The sequence below is a fragment of the Cynara cardunculus genome (genome assembly GCF_001531365.2).
Source record: "Cynara cardunculus var. scolymus isolate 2C chromosome LG 7, CcrdV1, whole genome shotgun sequence".
Lineage (NCBI taxonomy): Eukaryota > Viridiplantae > Streptophyta > Magnoliopsida > Asterales > Asteraceae > Cynara > Cynara cardunculus.
The window spans coordinates 314,181-335,490 of NC_037534.1; the positions used below are offsets into that span (position 1 = coordinate 314,181).

The following is a 21,310-nucleotide window of genomic DNA, read 5'->3' on the forward strand; positions in this document are numbered from 1 at the left end:
CCCTTATAAATCCCACCACACCTCAATCCACTATAAAAACAAGCCAACTTTCTATTTCCACTCCAAACTCGATCACCGGAAACGAATTCACTACCAAATCTCTCTGTTTTTCCGGTGATGGGATCATGGAATTCGTCGGAGATGGAGGTTTTATCGAGTGTATTGGGATGGATTGCGTTTTGTGCTTGGTCGATCAGCTTCTATCCACAAGTTATATTGAATTTCAAAAGAAAAAGGTAAGTTCACTGATGATTACTACTTCTTTTTTTGTTGTCAACATTAGGTTTGATTGATATTGAACTCATTTAACTTATGTCAATTTGTTCTCCAACTGTTTACGCTGCTGCGTGCTGAATTTTTCGGATTCGGGATTGGAACCTGCAGTGTGGTAGGGCTGAATTTCGATTTCGTGGTGCTGAATCTGACAAAGCACTCCTCTTATCTGATATATAATGCCTCTGTCTTCTTTAGCTCGGCACTTCAACGTCAGTATCGCCAGAAATATGGCTCCGATGAGGTATCTATATGAATCCCTTTGTATTTCTATACACCAATGATTAATAGCAAGGTCATGATAGCTCATCATTAAAAGAAATTATTCGACGTGAATTTATGCAATTTTAACGATGTGTATGCTTATTGTAATGTTAGTGATTTGTAATCACTAACCAAATTATGCTAATTGGTTAGTTAGCTGGCAAATAGTTTTAGTACTCTACAAATGTAATAGTTAGTCTTTGAATCAACGCAAGCAGTACAGAAATCTCATTTCCAATCTCTGTGTTTGCAACCAACTTTATGAGTTGTAATATAATTTGAATATTGAAGCAAAAACTCTAGATAGATGGATCATGTTAGATGAGTTAGATGGTTGTTGATGTATGTTTGCCTACTTGCATATGCACAGATGATACCTGTAGCAGCAAATGATGTTGCTTTCTCCATTCATGCGGTTGTGCTAACTGCGTTTACCTTATTTCAGATAGCCATCTATGATGTGAGTATCATTAAAATTTCTTAATGTCTTGTACCCGATCAATATTTAATATGTCTGATTTGAAGTGTTGATGAATACTCAAGATGGTTCCATCAACTATTGCGTGATCATATCTTCAAATAGCTTAAAAGGACCCCATTCCCTATTGACCATTATTATCATTTTGCAGCGAGGGGGTCAGAAGGTCTCCAGGACTAGTATGTCAATAGTCTCAGTAGCCTGGTTGACCGTCATTGTCTGTGTGTTCATAGCTATACCTAAGCATTCCTGGCTTTGGTTGGCCTCCTGCTTTAGGTAAGATCCCTTTTTAGATTGTTTGCCTTTCAATTCCATACATCATATATTCTCCTCATTTCTCATTTCATTCTAGTTATCATCAAGCCTAATTGAACAAAATTTGGTGGGAATCGATGTCAAGTAGCTCAGTGTGTTGAACTATCTCAGTTGTGGAAATTTGTTAAGCCAATAATGTGATTGCATATCTTTCATGTGTATGTACATCTGTGTGTAAACAACGTTGTATGCACACATCTACTATCAGCTAATGTGATTTTGTTGGAATTTCATCAACACGTGTTTCTTTATCACATGGTATTCATCACTCATTCCCTTTTCAAGCTGTCGGAGATCTAAACTTTTATTCAACTTGTCAAATACAGCATATTGCAGGTTATCATGACAGTAATCAAGTACATACCCCAAGTAAGGAGTGTCTCGTATTTTAAATATCTTATAACTGTGGTTGTTAATTCTATGATTCTTGTCATTTCAATAAAGATGGGTTTGAGCTTTATATTATTACTTGGCATGAGCTCTAAACCAAACCAAATCAGACGAACCTAGTATACCCACCTGTCTAGTTTAGGGTAAGTTGCAAGCGGGATCTTTGCCACAAAGAGTAGGCAGTGAAGACCCTAGGCTTGTGGAATGTGTGGCAAAGATAGAAAGACGGATATGATAATGATTTGGAAAGCCGGTTAAGAGTAAGCAATAACACACAAACAGAAGCATATACAAGAAAAGCATAACCAATTAAAAGAACTATACACCCCTAGTCGAACTTATTAACCTCATATCTCCCACCCACCCTCTACCTCTCCACCTCCCATCTACTCTTAACTAGGAACTTGGCATGAGTTTTGCTGGTTTATAATTTATTGAAGAACCTTTTCTTTGCTTACTGTAATTTATGGCTTGAGATTGTTTACTTCAGCCAAGTTCCTAGTGCATAATAAAGTGACAACCAAGTAATTTGTATGTATTCAGGCAGTTATGAACTTCCGTAGGAAGAGCACAATTGGATTTAGCATTGGCAACATATTGCTTGATCTACTTGGAGGATTAACAAATTATGGGCAAATGGCTGTCCAATCTATAGATCAACGTATGTTTTTGTTTAAAGCAAATTCACAGTCAAAAGATGTTGGCACAATCTGAGACCTAACATATGCTTCCTTATACTTGTATTTATCAGATTCGTGGGTGAACTTCTATGGGAATATAGGCAAGACATTGCTTTCTTTGGTACGTGACTTTCTCTTCAATATTAATTCAATAAATCATGTCATAAGTATCAACTTGAACCATGAGACAAGAAGGGATTATATTTTTCAAAATCCCCATAAACCACACCCAAACCAAGCCAAACATACCCACCATATCCCACTGGAAACCACAAGGATTGTGGCGTAGTGGTTGAAGCCCTGGGGGATGTGGTGGAATATCCTATTTGGTCAGGGTTCAATTCCAGTCATACACAACAGTTATAGCCAACGAGTTTATCAGGGTTGATTTCTTACGGTCACAATTTGCCATGATTAGTCTGGGCATGGCCTAGGACACCCTTCCAAAAAAAATCCACTGGAGATGGGGTCTAGGGGGTAGGATATGCGCACACATTTCCTCTAGAGGCTGTTTCCGTGAGGATCTACGTCTTGCAAGAAGTGAAAAGTCAGGTGAAACATAAATTTTGTCGGAATTCATTCAAGATTTGAAGACTTCAAAAAGAAACAGGGGAGCATGAGACAGATGGAAAAATATCAGAAGCATGTGTGCAAACAAACATCAAGAACAGTAAACAGTAAAGGCAGGGCGAATGCAAGAGAAGGAAATAGGTTAAACAAGCAAAAAAACACTAAACCACTAAAAATGTAATACTTAAAGCTACTAAGACAAGAAACCACACCAAAGGGAGTGAAATTCTTTCCATCTGCCTATTGCATGTTGGAATCTGCGATCAGCTATAATTAGACCATATCTTCTCAATATATGTTTAAATCTTGCTTCTCTCCTCAAGGACTCTTTTAGAGATTAATATAATGGGGTTCCACATATTCTGCCAAGGTTTGATACTGCAAGGACTCCACACTCTGGGACAATATGAACCCGTCTAGCCCTCTCTTGACACTCTGGGACAATTTGTGCCTGTTTGACCTCCGTTGGAGGGACGTGTCGGTGTTGGAGTACCACATCGGCTAGAGTTGGAACCATTTTTTCTCAATATATGTTGGAGCCTCCCTTAAAAGGGCTCTTTTAGAGAATAATCTAATGGGATTCCACATATTCTCACAGCGCATACCTCTAAATTGGCAACTAGGTGTGAGATTTAAACTCATAACCTATAGTTTAGTCCAATATAAATTCTTAGCCACTTTAGAAGGGCGTCCTTTCTTTTGATACATATTGCTTACTCTTAACATGCAACGACTGTGCTACCCCCCTGCTGTATGTAGGTGTCTATCTTCTTCGACCTCCTGTTCATCTTGCAACATTATGTGCTCTACCCAGCCAAGACGACAGTGAAACCTCCTCCAAGTCCGGACTTGGTAAGTCAGGAACCACTTGTTATATCTTCAGAACATGCATGAAGTCTTGTTTCATGTCTGCTAAAATTTGCAGCTTTCTCTTGATTTTGTTTAAAACCCCGACCTGCGATTCTGTTTACAACTTGTGTTTCCGAACGTGTACATATGTCTGATGGTTCTTACTTTCGATGGTTGCAACTTGTTCTTTGTGTTAAATTCCCACGTCAACTAGATTTGGATCATTTCTCCTCCATATCTGCTGGAACCTATTCTAATAAGATTCAACATATTCTCACATGGTATCAGTGCGGTCTACCACCCCAGTGACTTGATATTTGGGAACCATCTGTGCCTGTCTAGTCTCTGTTGAAGAGGGCGTGTTAGAGTCCTATACTGGCTATACTCGGACCGTTTCTTCTAGACATATATTGGAACTTCCACTTTTATCTGTAAAGAGCTCTTTTGAAACTAGTCTAATGTTTTCAGATCTTTTAGGGTTGCATGTTGTTTATTTGCGATATGGATGTCTTTGTTAAGCAAATCTATGCTATTGGGAGGACCCACCAATCTGTAGATATAAATATATTCAACATTTGGTAGATAGATTTTACAGAGTTAAGTAAATCTATAATCACATATATTTGAATTTAGAAATTTTATTTATATATGAGGAATCTGAATTAACCAAAGGGAAGCATGGTGTAGAGATGCACAGGGCGTGGGCCTTTCAAGCCCTGAGCAAAGAAAAGGTCGATTTCAGTGATAAAAAAACCGTAGACCTTTTAAGGCCCAAGCCGGGCTTTGGAGTTGAACAAGGTCCAGATCGGGCTTTTTCTGGCCAGGCCTTTTTGGGCTTACCTTGTTTTTTCAGGTTCGACTTTTTTCGGTCGGGCCTACCCCCAAAGTTTCCGTTAGATCAGGGATCCGGACCAGGCTTCGGGCTGGGCTTGTGCGTTTTTGTGCGGTAGATAAAGACAAGGAATATAAAAATCAACCTTGGTTCATATGTATTATGCATTTGCAACAGCTACCATAAAATAAAGATTTTGATTTTATTCATTTTTAAAAGAATTTTCAACAGCTATGCTAAAATAAGGATTTTGGAGGTTTAGAATTTCTTTTACCCCGATAGTCATGTATGCTAAAATAGAGAAAAGAAGAAATAGTGTGAAAATCTCCAACTTTAAGAAAAAACCATAGCATAATTGTTAAGAAAGAAAAATATTATTTAAATTGTTTTCGGTGATTGTATTGTATTGTTACTTAAATACATCTGATTTTTCTTTATCTTTAATGTTTAATGTGACATTGAAGGGTTACATAATATTGAAATCTAAAAAGTAATGCAATTTTGTTGGAGAAAAGAATAGATTATATGTTTTTTGGAAGGTTGGATCAGCACACAAAATAAAGTGGATGATGAAGTACAAAGATAGGGTCATCTTGGCCATTACGCACACTTTGACCAAAATGAACCATCTTGCGTACCAATTTAACCAATCGTCTTCAACAATACAACCATCTTTCATCCTTTCAATTTAACTACAAATTTTCTTCCATTTTTATCATTTCTATATCTATACACCAACACCAACAACAACAACAACAACAACAACAACAACAACAACAACAATGAAACGAGAAGGTCGTCAACATGGTTTTGTTGGTTGCTACTATGTCCCTCCACCTAATTTATGTCGCCGTAAAATGGTGGATCCCGCCACGGCCAGGGGATGCTTCGTCAAGGTGCCAAACAAGCCTACAAACCTGTCCAAGTTCACCGGCAGATGTCGTCATCCCTATACAGGCTGCAAATGTTGTCATATCACCCCAGCTTCTAAGTCCAAAGACAAGATCAAAGGCACCATGAAACTCCGCTCAATAGACTCCGGAAACAACTTGACCAAATACTATTCTGGGACTTCGGTCACCGGAGTTTTGGCTTTTTTGGCCCATGAAAATGGTTATAATGATAATGATGATGACGATGACTATGATTACCAAGGTACACTAGAAGAAAATTACGATTATGGTTATAGTTATGGTCATGCCGATCATGATCATGATCATCATGATGAGCATCATGACATTGACCTTAGGGTTGGATTTGGGATTGAGGAGCATGAGAATGATGTTGATATGGGTGAAATTGATGTGGATGATGATGATATGAGTTTTTGTGATGTGGGGTTATGTTGGGGACATGGTGATGATGATGATGATGATGGATGGTATTTGGTGGGTGGACAAATGGAATAAACTTCAATTCTTTTGAGCAAATTCATCAAATCATCATCATAATTATAGTTATAATTATAATTATAATTATATTTATGAATGATAGATTCTGGGTTTGATTTAAATTGTTGTAATACTTTGTTAATTATGTATTACTTTACGTAAAATCCCTAATTAATTGTTAATTGTGTATTATTCCATATGAAGTTTGCTCAGTTCTTGTTTTCCACGTATCTCCCTCTTCAAATCCACCTACAAACATGCCTAATTAATTTCTTCTTCATTTTATGGATTCTTTTCTATTTTCAGGATAAACGGAACCTATAATATGATGATACAACTAGGATTGTACATAGGTTGGGTTAGTCGGGTTGAAGCATTTGAACCACCCAATTCAACATTTGCGGCTTGGAAAAATCTCAACTCAATCAAAACCGTAGAGGTTGGGTTGGGTTATGTTGATTGGATTGAAACTTTGGTACATTATTTTACAATCTAACTAAGCGTTTGTGTTTAAACGAAGTAAAATAAAAATGAAAACATAGAAAAAAGGTTAACAAACTCAAAAACAAGTGGTCTAATGTTTAATATACATATATTAATCAAAAAATTAACAATCACATTAAATTATAGTATAGAAAGGCGTCGGATTCATCGGGTTGGGTTAGTTTCAAATTACCCGAACCTAATTACAACCTAATAGATGTGGTTTGGCCTGCTTTTGTTCTACCATGTGTCAAGTTATGGATTATCTCGCGCTAAGTTTTTTCTGGGTTTTTCCAGGTTGGGTTGGTTGGATTGGTTGGGTTGATCCTTTTTTTTAGCACACCTAGATACAACTACTGAGGTTCCTCGTGGCCCCTTTGAACCAACTTATAGGTCAGTTCAAATATCCGTATGGCTACTAGGGTTTTTCAGGGCCCCCAGGATTAGTCAGGATGTGTGCAAAATAGAGATGCCCAAAAAAGGTCCAAGCCTGAAATAACCTGAACCTAATGAGTTTGAAGTCAGGCCAAAATATTGGGAGGCCGGCCTAGAAAGTCCAGTCGATTAAACCCAATTAAGCCCGGGCTGAAAAGTCCAGTCGAGCCATTTTTCTATATTAAAGCCTGGCCAGCCCGGGACTAAGAAAGTACAGGCCATTTAGATCTTGTGCGTCTAACGTAGATTGGGTCGAACACCAACGGTTAAAAGAAAGTTAAGGTTGTTTTCAACATACAACAAATTATGCTTTCATGACTAGAAGGCCTGGCAATGGCAAACATCTCTTAAATGGAAATGCTGTCTTAGACATGGGACCAGCAAAATTATGCACAAATTGATTGATTCTCAACTAGAAGTTAAATGGCCAAAATACCCTATGTGCCAATCTTGATCAATGCTGAATGTTTGGAGACACATTCTCATGGTTTATCCTTCTTGTTAATGAAGAGAGAGGATGACTGCTCGGGTTTTGATCATTATTTTTCCAAAGTCTTCTTGAAGATTTATTGATCGAAAACGGTTCTGATATTGTTGAGGGTGTTTGCGACTTTGGAAACGCTTGTGGAGCCTGCAAAAGAAACACAACTATGTGAACCTAACTCGAATATAATTCTTTCAAAATGGAGAAGCAAAAGTTAAAATCTCAAACAATATATATATACATATTCAGCTCTGACGTTTTATCCAGTTTATTGATTTCAACGTTAATTATATTAGTAAAACGTTCGGTAGATTTGATATCCCAACAAATTTTCAAATAAATTTTATATGAAATGATAATACATTCAAGAGTAAAGTCGCTGTTTTTGTTCTCAGGGACGAAAACAGCAACGAATTGCAAACCATGTGGACGAAAACCGCAATTTTAAAACCACAAGGACAAAAAGTCATAGTTTTTAACAAACCAAAAGGAACGAAACACATAATTTACCCTACATTCAATTTCATTGATGATTGATGATACTATAAGAAAAGCATTTTATTTCAAAGAGTGCTCCAAATTTGGAATTTTTTATCCTTTCTCTCCTACTTTCTCCATTTTGGAGGTTCTATCGGACTCCAAAATCTTTATTTTGGAGAATCTATTAGAGATGGTTATAAGGTGTACAAGAAGAGAAATCTGCAGATAACCCTTTTAATACCTTCTTTATCGGACTCCTCGGTGTTTCGAATGTGTTATAGAAGCTAGGTAGTGGCCGAGCCTTAAAGCAAAAGCTTTGCCGCAGTCTTCTGAATTCGGTCTCTGCTTTCTCCTGCAACAGATACTTGCCATGTTCACTGGGACGCAAAAAATGATCAAAAACTACAAAATACATGTTCATCTGAGACGGATTATAACCTTCAAAGTTGTTTGCAGCTGCACTTTTTGTGCTTCTTTTGCATTAAATTTTTCTTCAAGCTTCTGAAAAATGATCAAATATGAAATGCAGATTAAGAAATACGAATTCCTGTTAAGTTAAAAGGGATCCAGATTAAGGAAATGAACATAAATTCTTGCCTGTTTTCTTCGTGCAGCTCGCTCTTCTGTTCTCAAGGTGAAAGGTGATGATACAGTTGGAGACTGCATTTTGTTTCTATAAGCACTCAGGGACTTGGAACTATTGGCACACAAGAAAGGAAAATAGAAATCAGAGATCTTTATGAGGTAAGAAATGAAAATGTTGATTCATCCTTTTTCATTACAACAACTGTTTCAACCTAAATTGTATAAGCCTTAGGGGTGGTCATTGGCGGTACCTGGGTTACTGCCAGAGCCCAGTCTCATAGATGGTCAAAGGTTCAAACCTCACCATAGGTAAAGAGTGTGCTCGAGTTTTGTCGTATATAAATATTATATATTTTATAGAAAAAGGGTACTGGACCAGTTTGTTACTTTAGGATTTGGAGTCTTAGTATCTACATGGTGGCCTGGCCTCAAGATTCAATGGTTTGGATTTATGAATCTCCTGGGAATATGATTCTGATATTCTATTTAGGATCCGATGTATGTCGAGAATCTTATCTCTCGTCGGTCAAGAGTGAGAACTATAGGCTCGTTAGAAGCCATAGATAAGTCCTATTAATAACTTCCCATCATGGTTTTGGTTCACATAAATTATTGGACAATTTGCTATTCGGGCTTGGGGAAAATCATCTCCAAGACTCTAATAGGACAGTTTACTACGTAAGAAGGGATGTTGTTTACCAACACACTTTGACCTACAAATATGCTGACTCAGTAAGGAAGGGGTTGCTTTCAGACTCGGTCAGTGCTTACCCGGTCACTTGGTAAACAACAATTTTCAGTCAGGGTTAATGCTTTAGATGACTTTCAAACTATCGGGTTAATGTTCAACTTGGCTTGCAAATCTAAGCATCACAAGTTTTCACCAATGTCTAAAACGTGATTCTTGGAACTTACACAGCCGAGAAAATGTGCCACTTTTGCCCAGGCGTTTTGCTTCCAACAGCTGAAGGATGAACAGGCGTTTCCATCCTTTAAGATGCATAAAGAAGAGGAAGGTTAATACTTTTAGGAGAATTCCGTTCTAAAACAATAGACACCATTAGTCGATTTCTTTTACCAAATAATTTGAATCATTTACCTTCTTTTTGATGAAGGGGTTGCCAAAGGTTGCTTATTGACCCCATTTGTAACCTGCAGCACCAAATTCACATAAGCTTAAGTTGTATAAAAAGCTGTCACAACAACTTAATTCACAAATACCACCTTGGAAGGAGTTGTTGAAGGTGTCGCACAGCGTTTGGGTGTGGAATGAGCAGTAGGAGCAGGTTTTGTACTTTCAATTTTTCGAACAGCTGGAGGGTTTACTTTGCATGATTCTCTAACAGAACCAGAATTCATTAAGGTGTACAAAGATCTAGGGGCCGATCTCTTTTTATCAATGGGGTCTATTGCAGTGGAGTTTTTAGTTCTTGGAGTGACCATATTTTCTTTCCTGGGATGCATAGAAGCTACATATTTTGCTGGTGAAGGTGGGATTCTAGACTGTTTCCTGCCATTTGATGATGACCTGAAAGAAGGTGTAGCTGGTTTCCTCCTGATCCTTGGTTGTAAAACCTCCTGGTCTGTGTTCAACTTTGACTGCAATAGAATCAAAAAACTTCAGTTTACCAACTTATCTCATGAATTAGAGAGAGAGAGAGAGAGAGTGTGTGTGTGTGTGTGCGTGTGTGTGTGTGTGTGTTGGGCGGGTTTAGGTGGCTTATTGATCTTAATGACCTTCTCACAAACTAAATTTAAGAATCTAACCCTCAGGTATTTCTAAGTTTTTACAGGAGCAAACCATTTTGAACCGGACTAATTTAGAAGGTCATGCTCTAATTGGCAACTTATTTAAGATAGTTTATCCAAAGGACCGGGAGGTTATAACTTATAAAAGGGAAGTATTCACCTTCAACAAAGGTCTATCCATTTGAGATGTTCTACTATCCTCTGAAACAGAAACATGGTCTTCAAGATTCTCAGTATTCTTTAATAATTCTTCATTCCTCAGATCTGCAGCTGCTACAATCTTGTCGGTTTCCAATTTAACCAAATTTACAACTGAACCCTGTTCATTAGCATCAATTGGCTTACTAGCATTCTGGGTTATGATCTGCTGTTCTTCATTGACACCCATCTTGGAATTCATCACAGTTGTTTCTGAAGAATGGGTGTTTGATATTCCTTTCGGTTCTAAATCATGAGCAGCATGCTTTGTACCACAAACTCTTTCTTCAACTTGAGATTTGGGGCTGCTGGCCGTGGCCGTTTCTTGCTCAAGCAACGCGGCAGCTGCCGCCGCCTTTTGGGCTGCAACTCTCTTGTAATGAGCTTCAAAGAAAGCTTTCTTCTGGGCAACAGATCCAGGCTGAGCATAACTCTTGGCTTCTTCGACATATCGCTTATGAGAAAAGGCTGACCATTTCTCCCAAGCTAATGACTCAGAAGTGAACCTCCCAAAAGACACAGAATCTCCAAGAGCGTGAACATGATTCCCCTGCAAATGGAGAGCAAAAAAATGGTAATCAATTAAACCCAAAACCACAAATTTCGTGATCTCAGACACGCATTCAAATATAAAGACTCCAACATTCCACAATCAAAAACCAATTGATCTCGTTTAAGCATTTCGTGGAACATTTTATAGTCAACAACTAGAAATCATAATAATGAATGAATTTGTCGAGACTTACATGATTGTTGGTCTCATTAGGTATAGGAGAAGCAAAAGATAAAGAACTCACGAGACACGTCGATTCTCCCATGTCAAAGGAAGACGAAACACAGAGAAGAAAACAAAGCCAGAAGTAAAAGTAGATGGAGAGAGAAGGGAAATCTTGAATTACAAATTACAAACAGCCGATTACTCAAAATTTGAAATTCAAAATGAAAAAGGCGTACGTTATAGGAAAGTAGGCTCTGGGGTTCCTATCCTCCTTTTGCGATTGGGTCCTACTCCTATTTGTTTGAAAAATGGAGTAAACAATCATTCATCTCTGTAACGTTCATCTGTTTGAATAAGTTATTTGTCGCTATCCACCAATTTTCTTTCAAGGATAAAAGAAATTCAATAACAGAAAAAGTCAAATATAAGAAAATTTGAGAACCATCCAACCGACGGAAACAAAATCATATAATTATTTATACACTCGCTCGCTCTCTACTTATACTTACTTATAACATAAAAGTCTTAAAACTAATTTTAACTTTTAATTAATAGTTTCACTTATCACAAATGCGTTAAACAACTTCTAATTGTATGCTGTTATTGTTTTCATTATAAATCACTCAAAATAGTTGATGTATGAAAATTGGGATTTGAATGATTAGATTAGACTAAACAAAATTTATTGATTAAAAATTCTTTTAACTAAACTTTCAAAACACTTTGGCCATAATCAATAAACCTGACAATTTTATATGCAAATGTTTAGAATTAGTCTTAAATTAAAAGACAATATGTTCAATATATACCTATTTGTTGATTTTCTTCTCACACAAATCAATATTAAAACTTATTTCTTGACTTGCATTCCACTTTAAAAAGTTACCAGATCAATATCATTAATTAACTTTAACAATGACAATATATAAAATTACAACCCACAATAAACTAAAATACGCAAGAAAAACCATTAAAAAGTTTCAGTTTTTACGACTATAATCCCAATTTTACAGATGTAAAAAACACAAAAAGAATCTTGAATCGTGATTTTTTAATCTCTTCATACAATTTCGACATCTCGTTCGTCTTCTTGCCTAACCCCGTGATTACTCGTTTTGTTTTTAAACGATCTTTGTGTACTAAAAATCCGACCAAATGTGCTTTTCGATCTCGGAACAGTTTGAGGTCCTCTGTTGCTACCAATACTCCTCCTATCAAGTTCTTCAGATATCGCTTTCATGATGTTCTCGAATCGTCTTCTATATGTCGGGTACCTCGATATAGACTTTGTGATCCCTTGAAGCCTTCATTCATCACAACCACCGTCAAGATTCAGAAAAATGGAAAAAAGAAATATTGATAGATAATGTGAGAATATAAGAAGATTTTAAACATGTATCAAGTAGAAACGGTCCAATTCTAAGTAGATGTGGGACTCTTGACACGGGGAGATTGACGTAAATAGACATTTTGGCCAAGTGAATTCCACACTCTCTAAAAATTCACCACCTCTGCAACTTGTGGAGGGGCCAAAAAATAAACTAAAAAATAAATTCATTGGGGTTCGACAAGTGGCACTTAAGCAACTTGAGAAATGATTTAGAGTAAATTACATATTTGGTCCCTATAGTTAGCAAGTTGCTGAAGTAAACTACAGATTTGGTCCCTGTAGCTAGCAAGTTGCTAAAGTGCTATTTGTTGAACCCCCTCTGAATTTCCTTTTTCTTTGGCCCCGAGGTAGTGATTTTTTAAGTGTTGGGGAGGAATGGCTAAAAGATGAATTCACTCGGCCAAAATGGTTATTTACGTCAGTTTCCCCTTAACACGCCCCCTCCAACGGAGGCAGACAGACATAAAGCCTAAAGTGTCAAGAGGGGGCGTACAAGTACAGGTCGGCCCAAAGTGGTAGACCTTGCCACTGAAAATATGTGGAGCCCTATCATACAACTCTTCGAAAAATCCCTTTGAGGAGAGAGAACATATATTTACGAGAAATGATTTAGGTCTAATCGAGTTAGGACTCTAAAAGATAAAATGGCCAAAAGAGGTCATTACCTTCGAGCTAGTGCATCAAGTTCGGCCCGTCTAAGCTCAGACTCGGGTGGTGGACCGATGTTCGAGTTTTTCAACTTCTGGCCATCACCACTCAACAAAACTAACTTGCCCAAATAGTCCTCTTCGGATTCCGTCAGATTTTGCGCTTTAATCTGATCCTTCATCACCAAAAGCGGATTTAAGAACCAATCGTAGAAGGCATCTTTCGGTCTGTTTGCACTGGTTATCTCCGTAGCATTGTCCGCTGGTGTAAAAATGACCAAAAATTAGACCGAAAACCAAGTTTTTTTATTAAAAAAGCGAAAGAATTTTATGGAGACAAAGGTTTCGGGTACTTACACAGTATTATACCGGAACTATTGGCTTTCCCAGAGCGTAGAAGTGCCAGATAAAGACAATAAGCCGGTAGGCCGATGGTTATCACTCTCACGCTATCCTTGACAGAAATCACATCTGCAATCTCTTGTGCAGTTATAAGTCCTTCCAGAACCAGGAATTCACCTTGCCGACGGCATTCTTGGAAGAAGCTATCGAGCAACTACACAAGTCGTGTATCAAGTCCGTATTAGCATCGTGGAGCAGATAAACCAAACCAGATGAACTCATTATATCCCGCTCGAAAGTAGGGTCTGAGGGTGGGATATACGCAGACATGTCCTCTACCCCTAAAGGGTATATTCTTTGATTACTAAAGTTATATATATAGGGGTGAAATCGGGAGAGGACCTCGAAGAAAAAAACCAAAGAACCCCAAAAATACAAATGAAAAAATATATCAAAATGGATGTCAAATTAAAGATAAAGTGATCATTTTTCTTTGGTGTAATTTGTTTCTATCCAATTTTTGTAGTTATTCGTTGATTTTCAATTTAAAATTAGGGGTAGATATTTTGTTTTTGAAGAAGTGGTTATAACCACATCTATTGGATCATCTCAATCAACGGTTTGGATGGGTTCTTTTAGGGTTCTCTCGGGATCTTTTTCCATATATATATATATATATATATATATATGTACATATGAAAATCTTGACCCGGGTTTGGATGTAATCCTAGTAAAGCCTCGAATTCTAACTCAAATGGGAAATCCTCAGTCGTTTCTAAAGCCCTACCTCAAAGATTTTCCTCACTACTTTAGGAGCAGAACTCCGGTTTAAAATCGAGATTGTATGCCAAACTTAGTCTTTCCTGCTTTTACTGTATGTCAGTCTTAGTTTTCTCTGCTTTTTACTGTATGTCAGTCTTAGTTTTCCCTGCTTTTACTGTATGACAAGTCTTGGTTTTTCCTGCTTTTATTGTATATCACACACACGTAGTTTTTATCCCATCGTAGTAGTTGTCACTAGAATGCTTTGTGTTCCATGTTTGTTTCATCTGTGTGGGATATACCATTACCGGGTTCGTTTGTTTCTGGTTTTTATTTATTTATCCGTTCAATTCAAAGTTTCAAAAGGATTGCATTTGCAGTGAACCCTACATATACTCCATCTATGTTAGGAAAAAAGAAGTTTGAGTATCTAACAAACGAACGAACCAACCTCCAATGGCTTCAATTCAATCATGGGTACCCTGAGAGATCCGGACCGAGATGGTGCATGTTTTAAGGAACCCCCCCTTGAGAAAGAACTTGAAGCAGACAATCCAGGGTTACGTCGATATCTAGGCCTGTAAAATAAAAAACGTTAGCCGGACCTTTTATATAAGTTAGCACAAAACCAAAAGTAACGCAAACTATTACTTTGGAAAGCAAGATCCCTCGGGCATATCAAGAACGTCATTGCTGTATTCATCATAGATCGACACTGCAGCCACAACATAGCAAAGCCCGAGATAGAAAGATGATTCCTGTTCCCATGCACTCGAAGTTAGCTAGCTAGCTATTAAACCAATCCAAGAAAGCTAAAAAGGTGCAGTTTTGACTTTTGAGGTAAAGAACCGTAAAGAATTTTGTCATAGTCAGGGTGCGTTTGGTACACAGACGAGACGGGACTGGACGTGACATGACTGGACAGGCTGAATAGAGATGCACAAGGCCCAGGCTTTTTCGAGCCTCGATCCGGAACTTCCAAGCCCGTTTTCAGCAAGCCGAAAAAGGCTCGGGCTTTCTTAGGCCCGGTCCAGGCTTTGGGTTGAAAAGGTCCGATTGGGCTTTTCCAGGTCGGGCTTTTTTTAGACCCGGGCCTGCCCCAAAATTTCAGTTTGATCAGTCTTTGAGGCCTGACCCAGGCTGGGCTTTGAGCTCACTAGGTCCGGGAGTTTTCAGGCCGGGCTCGCGCTTGGGCTTTTTTGTGCATCTCTAGGCGAGGGTGAGGTGAAAGAAATATGCAAGGTTTAAGGTTTCAATTTGACAGGGATATTTTAGTAATTTACCAATCTTGTCTCCCAGATTTTTGCTCCACCTATTTGGTGGGACCAAAAAAATGTATTTTCATGGGACAACAAGTTTTTGTCCTTAACCTGTCCGCGTACCAACAATAAACCAAACCAAACCAACAATCCCGGTATATCCCACCCGGCGGTGGGGTCACCGTGGGGGGGGGGGGGTTAAGATGTACGTAGATCTGACCTGATAGACGATTACAGCTGCATATAGACCTAGGAAGATACCGGAGACCATGGAGCCTAACACAGCTCCGGCAACCGCCAATGGCCATAATAAGATGGCTAGACCTGCAAATGGCACACAAATGGTCTCCAAGAATGGACCTTCTCGACCCACACAGTCTTGAAACAAACGGTGCCACCCCTTGAACAACATATACGGGCTTTTCACCGCGGCTATGACCGAGATCATCGGAAAGTCAACCACAACTCCTAATAACCCCAAGAGAATGGCCACAGGAAGATAAACGATCCTGTAAAAACAAATTATTCTATTAATCAACAAAACAAACAAGTTTTAGCTTCTGAAATCCACGTAAGTTAGAGTTGGAGAACTTTTTGATGGATCAATGAGATATGAAAAACGGGGAGGAAAGAAGCCCAATTTAAAGGGGTCATAACTTTTAACCCCGTTGGGAGTTATAGGAGTTATGAGGCCCAGAATATATGCACGGAAAGCTCGCAATGGCCAGACATCAGACCAACGGGCCCATGGCAGTTCGGCCCAACTTTTGGCCTAAATCCTTCATTTGGTTCCCTGAATCCAACTTCAAAGATTTTTTTCGTGATTTTTTGTTTTTATTTGTGTGTGTTCTTGTTTCCGTTCTGCGTTAGTATTCCCCGACTGGGACTTTGTGCAATGGTCGAAACACTAATAACATGGATTAAAATGATATATAGGTTTCAAGAATGAAATTTTATCAAACCTAATCTCGATTTTACCCTCCGGCATGCCTTGTTTTCGGAGATCATCCATCATCGAGAAGAAAGAATATAAGCATACGTCCGCCAAGTCCCTAACAAACGTAAAGCTCCATTGGACCGTGTCCCAAGTTCCATCCTAACAACAAAATCTTGATCTAATAAATGAAAAGAACAAGAAAAACAACGAATAAACACACTTATTCACATATGCATCAATTGTAGTCTGCTTACTATAATACAATGGCGAAACTGATCGGTTTTCCCTTCACCAACAGCTTTAAAAGTTCCAAATATTGGCCCAAGAAAACCATACGCTAAACCACCAAGAATGCTACCCACAACGATCGAAAAAGGCCAAATAGCCAAAACTGGTGTAAATAATATGCATACAACCACTTTCATCACCGGCCCTAATCGTTTAGCACTGCCATTAAAGGAACAAAATACAGAGAATCTTTATATAAGCAAAGGATTTCAAGAATTGAAAATGGTTACAGAAACTAAATACAGGATCTTTATAGAAGCAAATAAGGATTTCAAGAATTGAAAAAGGTTAAAGAAAGCACCTCAATATGCAAAAGTAAGACCATACAACATGTGCAGGCCAGAGACCGATTGCGATAGTGGAGTTTCCAACGGCCATAATAACACATATAATTGGGGCCAAAATGATTCCTGAAATCAAAGAAACAATCTTTACAAGCAACTCAGTGAAAGTAGCAATCCAGATCATGGAATTACAGGTTTGGAATTGGAATTTGAGGTCATTTTTGAAAAGGGATTCACTTAATGATTCAAAATAATTCCTGAAATCAATGAAGCAATCTTTCTGGAGAATGGAATTACAGGTTTAGAATTGGAATTGGAGGTCACTTTAAAAGGGTTTCGTTTAATGATTCTTGAAACCAAAGAAATAATCTTTACAAGCCACGAACTGAAAGTAGCATTCTAGAGCATGGAATTGCAGGTTTGGAATTGGAACTGGAATTGGAATTGGAGGTCATTTTGAAAAGGGTTTCAATTAATGATTTTTGAAATCAAAGAGGCAATCTTTACAATCCACTTTAGCATTCTAGAGCATGGAATTACAAGTATAGAATTGAAATTGGAGGTTATCTTGAAAAGGTTTTCACTTAATGGTTCTTGAAATCAAAGAAACAATCATCACAAGCCACTTTAGCATTTTAGAGCACAGAATTACAGGTTTGGAATTGGAATTGGAATTGGAGGTCATTTTGGAAAGGGTTTCACTTGATGATTCTTGAAATCAAGGAGAAAATCTTTACAAGCCACTCTAGCATTCTAGAGCATGGAATTACAGGTTTAGAGTTGGAATTGAAGGTCATTTTGAAAAGGATTCTACTTGATGATTCTTGGAATCAAAGAAACAATTTTTTACAAGCAACTCAATGGAAGTAGCATTCTAAAGCATAGAATTACAGGTTTGGAATTGGAGATCGTTTGAAGAAGGGCTTCACTTCAAGATTCTTGAAATCAAAGAAACAGTCTTTACAAGCCACAAACTGAAAGTAGCATTCTAGAGCATAGAATTACAGGTTTGGAATTGGAATTGGAACTGGAACTGGAACTGGAACTGGAACTGAAATTGGAGATCAATTTGAAAAGGGTCTCACTTCATGATTCTTGAAATCAAAGAAACAGTCTTCACAAGCCACTAACTGAAAGTAACATTCTAAAGCATAGAATTACAGGTTTAGAATTGGAATTGGAGGTCACTTTGAAAAGGGTCTCACTACATGATTCCTGAAATCAAATAAACAATCTTTACAAGCCACTTTATCATTCTAGAACATAGATTTCCACAAGAATTGGAATTAGAGGTCATTTTTCAAAAGGGTTTCACTTAATAATCCAAGAAAACACACCAAATAACACCAATCAGAAATTCAAACAAAAGGATTCAGAAGGGTCAAACCTTTAATGAAGCCCAGAATAAGAAGTCCAATGAAATAAGGCAAGAACAGTATAAAATGACCTAAAGACCACCAAACCCCTCTTGCAGGTTCCATTACAGTTGCAGATTTCTGTATCTTCTTCTTCTTCCAACCAACTTCAGATCTCAAGAAACCCACTTCAAAGTCCTCCCCAAACCTTGCATACTCAAACCCAAAATCCCAAAATTATTTGGAAAACAACCCAACTTGATGAATGACAAACAAATCTTTCTGGCAACTGAAAATAAATGATAGTTAATCATTGGGGTTTGGGGTGTACAGTACACCCTTCATTATTATATTCTATTCTATTATATATATCCCCAGCAATGGTTCGACAAATGAGTGGGTTTTCGATTTCTTTTTATGGAAGTTAGATGTTTGAACTTTCAAAGAGCAATTCTGGTTTCTCTTGGTTTCTGAAGGATTAAACATAAGAGAAAAGGGGGTGAGTAAAGAAGGATTGGGTGGCAGAAGAGATTATTACGAAACGAAATTGAGGTATAGATTTGAAAGAAAGAGAGGCAGCGGTGGATTATGCACGGATGTCTTTAAGAAGCAAAGAATAAGACATCTGGGCAACGGGTCTTATTCCTATCTATGACCAGGATCCACGACCCTTCTTTTTTTTTTCTTTTTTTCTTTTTTTCTTTTTTGTATAATCCTTAAAGCCATCGTTATGACACTATTATTATTGTTATTAGTTAAGTGAAATTCGAGATTTTATGCTCTGATGAGATATTATGCTATAAGAGATAGTGGGTATCAAAAATATGTTCCAATGTTTAATTATTGTATAAAGTATGGTTTAAATTTGCATTATTTCCTAAATATCCCTACTATGATTGAGTAAGTATCAAGCATTTACCTCTTGGTGATTTGTATCACTAATATCGTTTAAGTATAATGGGATTAATTTGTTGACCAATGTAAGCATGATAAATATCAAACAAGTAAGGAAGGTGCGGAGTGCACACTTATTTTGAGTTTATTTTGATTTAGGGGTTTCGACGGGGTTCCGAGGGCAGCGCCCCCGGTGGCGGGGTCCAAGGGGCAGAGCCCCTGGCTGGGGTCGAGTTGCCAGGTCAGCTTGGAAATTTTTATTCGGGTAATATTGTTTTGTGAAAAATGCATCAGAAATCCGAATTTTAAATTTTAAATTCGGTTTTTGGCCCGGGTTAGGGTTCAAAAAACTGTCGTTTTTTACAGTTTCCGTATTCAATTTTTGAATTGGTCGTTTTTTTCGTCTTGAGGGGTACACAGATTCATAACGATTTTAGATTCTCAGTTCTGTCAACCACTGAATTTTATCCGATTGAGATTTCGATTGTACCGTCGAAATACTTCAATCTGAAAGTGATTTACTTTTCAGTGAGATTCCAAGCAATTGAAAAACCAGAAATTTCTAACATTACCTGCTACAGTTGCATGAGCCCCCCACTTCAAGTGCACCTTTGTATCAACTGAATCGCTTTAAGGGTCTAATATCGAGCATTTTGTTATAGTTGTGATCTTTTTGACTAATGGTCTGTTTATTAGCAGCTTAACGAACTTATTGGAACTGACAACTTATAGATGAATGTTTGGTAGTGGCTCAATGATATAGAAAATGTCTTATCCAGTAAGCTTCTAGAGAAGATATTTATGTAGAAAGTCAAGTTTTTTTCAAAACCGTTCCTCCCTATTAAAAATACCTTCATTCCATCTATGGGAAAAAAAAACCTATTTAAAGTAGGAATGAAATTGAGTTCAAGAAAAAAAATACGAATAACCGATATGTTATGATTTAAAGTAGGTTATTTAATGTATACACATAAAACTGGAAAAAAAAAGTCCGATAATGAAATATCGTTAGATAAATAATATATTCTAAAGAAGAAAAAAAAGTCTATTTCATTTGATAAATCAATATTCTTATGTTGATTTGAAAAAAAAATATGATTAAATTACAAGAATCAATACCATCAAATATTTAATCCAATCCATACATTATTTCTTATATATGAATATGATTCCTTTAATTGGAAATATTTTAGAAGTTTGAAATCCATATCAATGTCTGCCTTCCTTTCAACATCAAACCATATTTAGTAAAGTTTCCACTAACCAACCATCTCATCCTTTTTTATCTTCAATCCTATGCATGCTTTTTAAGTGTTAACACCAACCCATGATTCCTAACTACAACTATAATATAATATATAATGTGGTGTTTGATTAGTTTGAGTTTGAATCTAAAAGGTTAAAAGTATCCGGAGATTTCAAATTTGAATCCAAAGAGAAATAAAATATTCCTTAGGGTCACATAGGTTCAAATACGATGACTTCGGACCACCCGTTGGGATTGATCGACTCGCATAACTGGTTCGATATCAAGGTTAATAAAAAAACATGATTCACATTACTCTCACTCTTGTCATGTTGGATCGCTAGAATTTTTAAATATTTTTTTTTGTTTTTCAATTTTTTGTCTACTTACATGTATTATTTAACGTGTATCTATATAAAACATGTATAACATTTTTTTTTTTTTTTTGTATAAAAAATCATTTTTTAAAGACGAGGTCGGGATAGGGTACTGGACATAGATCGGCCCTAGGACTTTTAAGTCAGGATCAGGACTGACATGTCCGATATGGAACCGATATCTCTAATTATCAGCAAATTGGTGATATTTATGCATCATAGAGTTGTACAGTACAACCTAATTTAAGTATATAAATTAGGATCATCGTGTGAATGTAAGATATTCATGCACAAATCCATTGGTTTTTACTCATTTCCGTTACATTGCTACATAATATAATCGTATGGGATTCAA

The 21,310-nt window shown here is 37.3% G+C and overlaps 4 protein-coding genes across 7 annotated transcripts; 2 read left to right on the forward strand and 2 right to left on the reverse strand.

Moving 5' to 3' along the window:
- Nucleotides 1–22: 22 nt before the first annotated feature.
- Nucleotides 23–8,641, forward strand: LOC112515079 (cystinosin homolog). 3 transcript variants are annotated; one of them, XM_025121721.1, is made up of 9 exons: nt 23–236; nt 385–517; nt 908–997; nt 1,167–1,291; nt 1,657–1,699; nt 2,264–2,381; nt 2,472–2,521; nt 3,730–3,822; nt 8,539–8,641. In XM_025121721.1, the coding sequence occupies exons 1-9, from the start codon at nt 118–120 to the stop codon at nt 8,560–8,562; spliced, it is 795 nt and encodes a 264-aa protein (XP_024977489.1). In that variant the 5' UTR covers nt 23–117; the 3' UTR covers nt 8,563–8,641. The 3 variants fall into 3 exon arrangements, with proteins under 3 accessions (XP_024977489.1, XP_024977491.1, XP_024977488.1); XM_025121723.1 differs by lacking the exon at nt 8,539–8,641 and adding an exon at nt 4,108–4,404; XM_025121720.1 differs by lacking the exon at nt 8,539–8,641 and having other exon boundaries at nt 3,730–4,012.
- Nucleotides 5,422–6,213, forward strand: LOC112515080. The gene has a single exon (XM_025121724.1). The coding sequence runs from the start codon at nt 5,434–5,436 to the stop codon at nt 6,058–6,060; it is 627 nt and encodes a 208-aa protein (XP_024977492.1). The 5' UTR covers nt 5,422–5,433; the 3' UTR covers nt 6,061–6,213.
- Nucleotides 7,247–11,400, reverse strand: LOC112515081 (protein WVD2-like 7). The gene is made up of 9 exons (XM_025121725.1): nt 11,203–11,400; nt 10,419–11,006; nt 9,734–10,108; nt 9,609–9,661; nt 9,425–9,499; nt 8,522–8,621; nt 8,363–8,425; nt 8,166–8,276; nt 7,247–7,591 (listed from the first exon to the last, which is right to left on the reverse strand). Exons 1-9 carry the CDS (start codon nt 11,272–11,274, stop codon nt 7,415–7,417), a joined length of 1,614 nt encoding a protein of 537 aa, XP_024977493.1. The 5' UTR covers nt 11,275–11,400; the 3' UTR covers nt 7,247–7,414.
- A 631-nt stretch (nt 11,401–12,031) lies between these two features.
- On the reverse strand, nt 12,032–19,244 carry LOC112515397 (uncharacterized membrane protein At3g27390-like). 2 transcript variants are annotated; one of them, XM_025122191.1, is made up of 10 exons: nt 18,471–19,244; nt 17,101–17,209; nt 16,766–16,958; nt 16,537–16,670; nt 15,795–16,083; nt 14,967–15,073; nt 14,767–14,893; nt 13,569–13,767; nt 13,230–13,473; nt 12,032–12,478 (listed from the first exon to the last, which is right to left on the reverse strand). In XM_025122191.1, exons 1-10 carry the CDS (start codon nt 18,562–18,564, stop codon nt 12,235–12,237), a joined length of 1,740 nt encoding a protein of 579 aa, XP_024977959.1. In that variant the 5' UTR covers nt 18,565–19,244; the 3' UTR covers nt 12,032–12,234. The 2 variants fall into 2 exon arrangements, with proteins under 2 accessions (XP_024977959.1, XP_024977960.1); XM_025122192.1 differs by lacking the exon at nt 18,471–19,244 and having other exon boundaries at nt 17,127–17,135.
- Nucleotides 19,245–21,310: the final 2,066 nt, after the last annotated feature.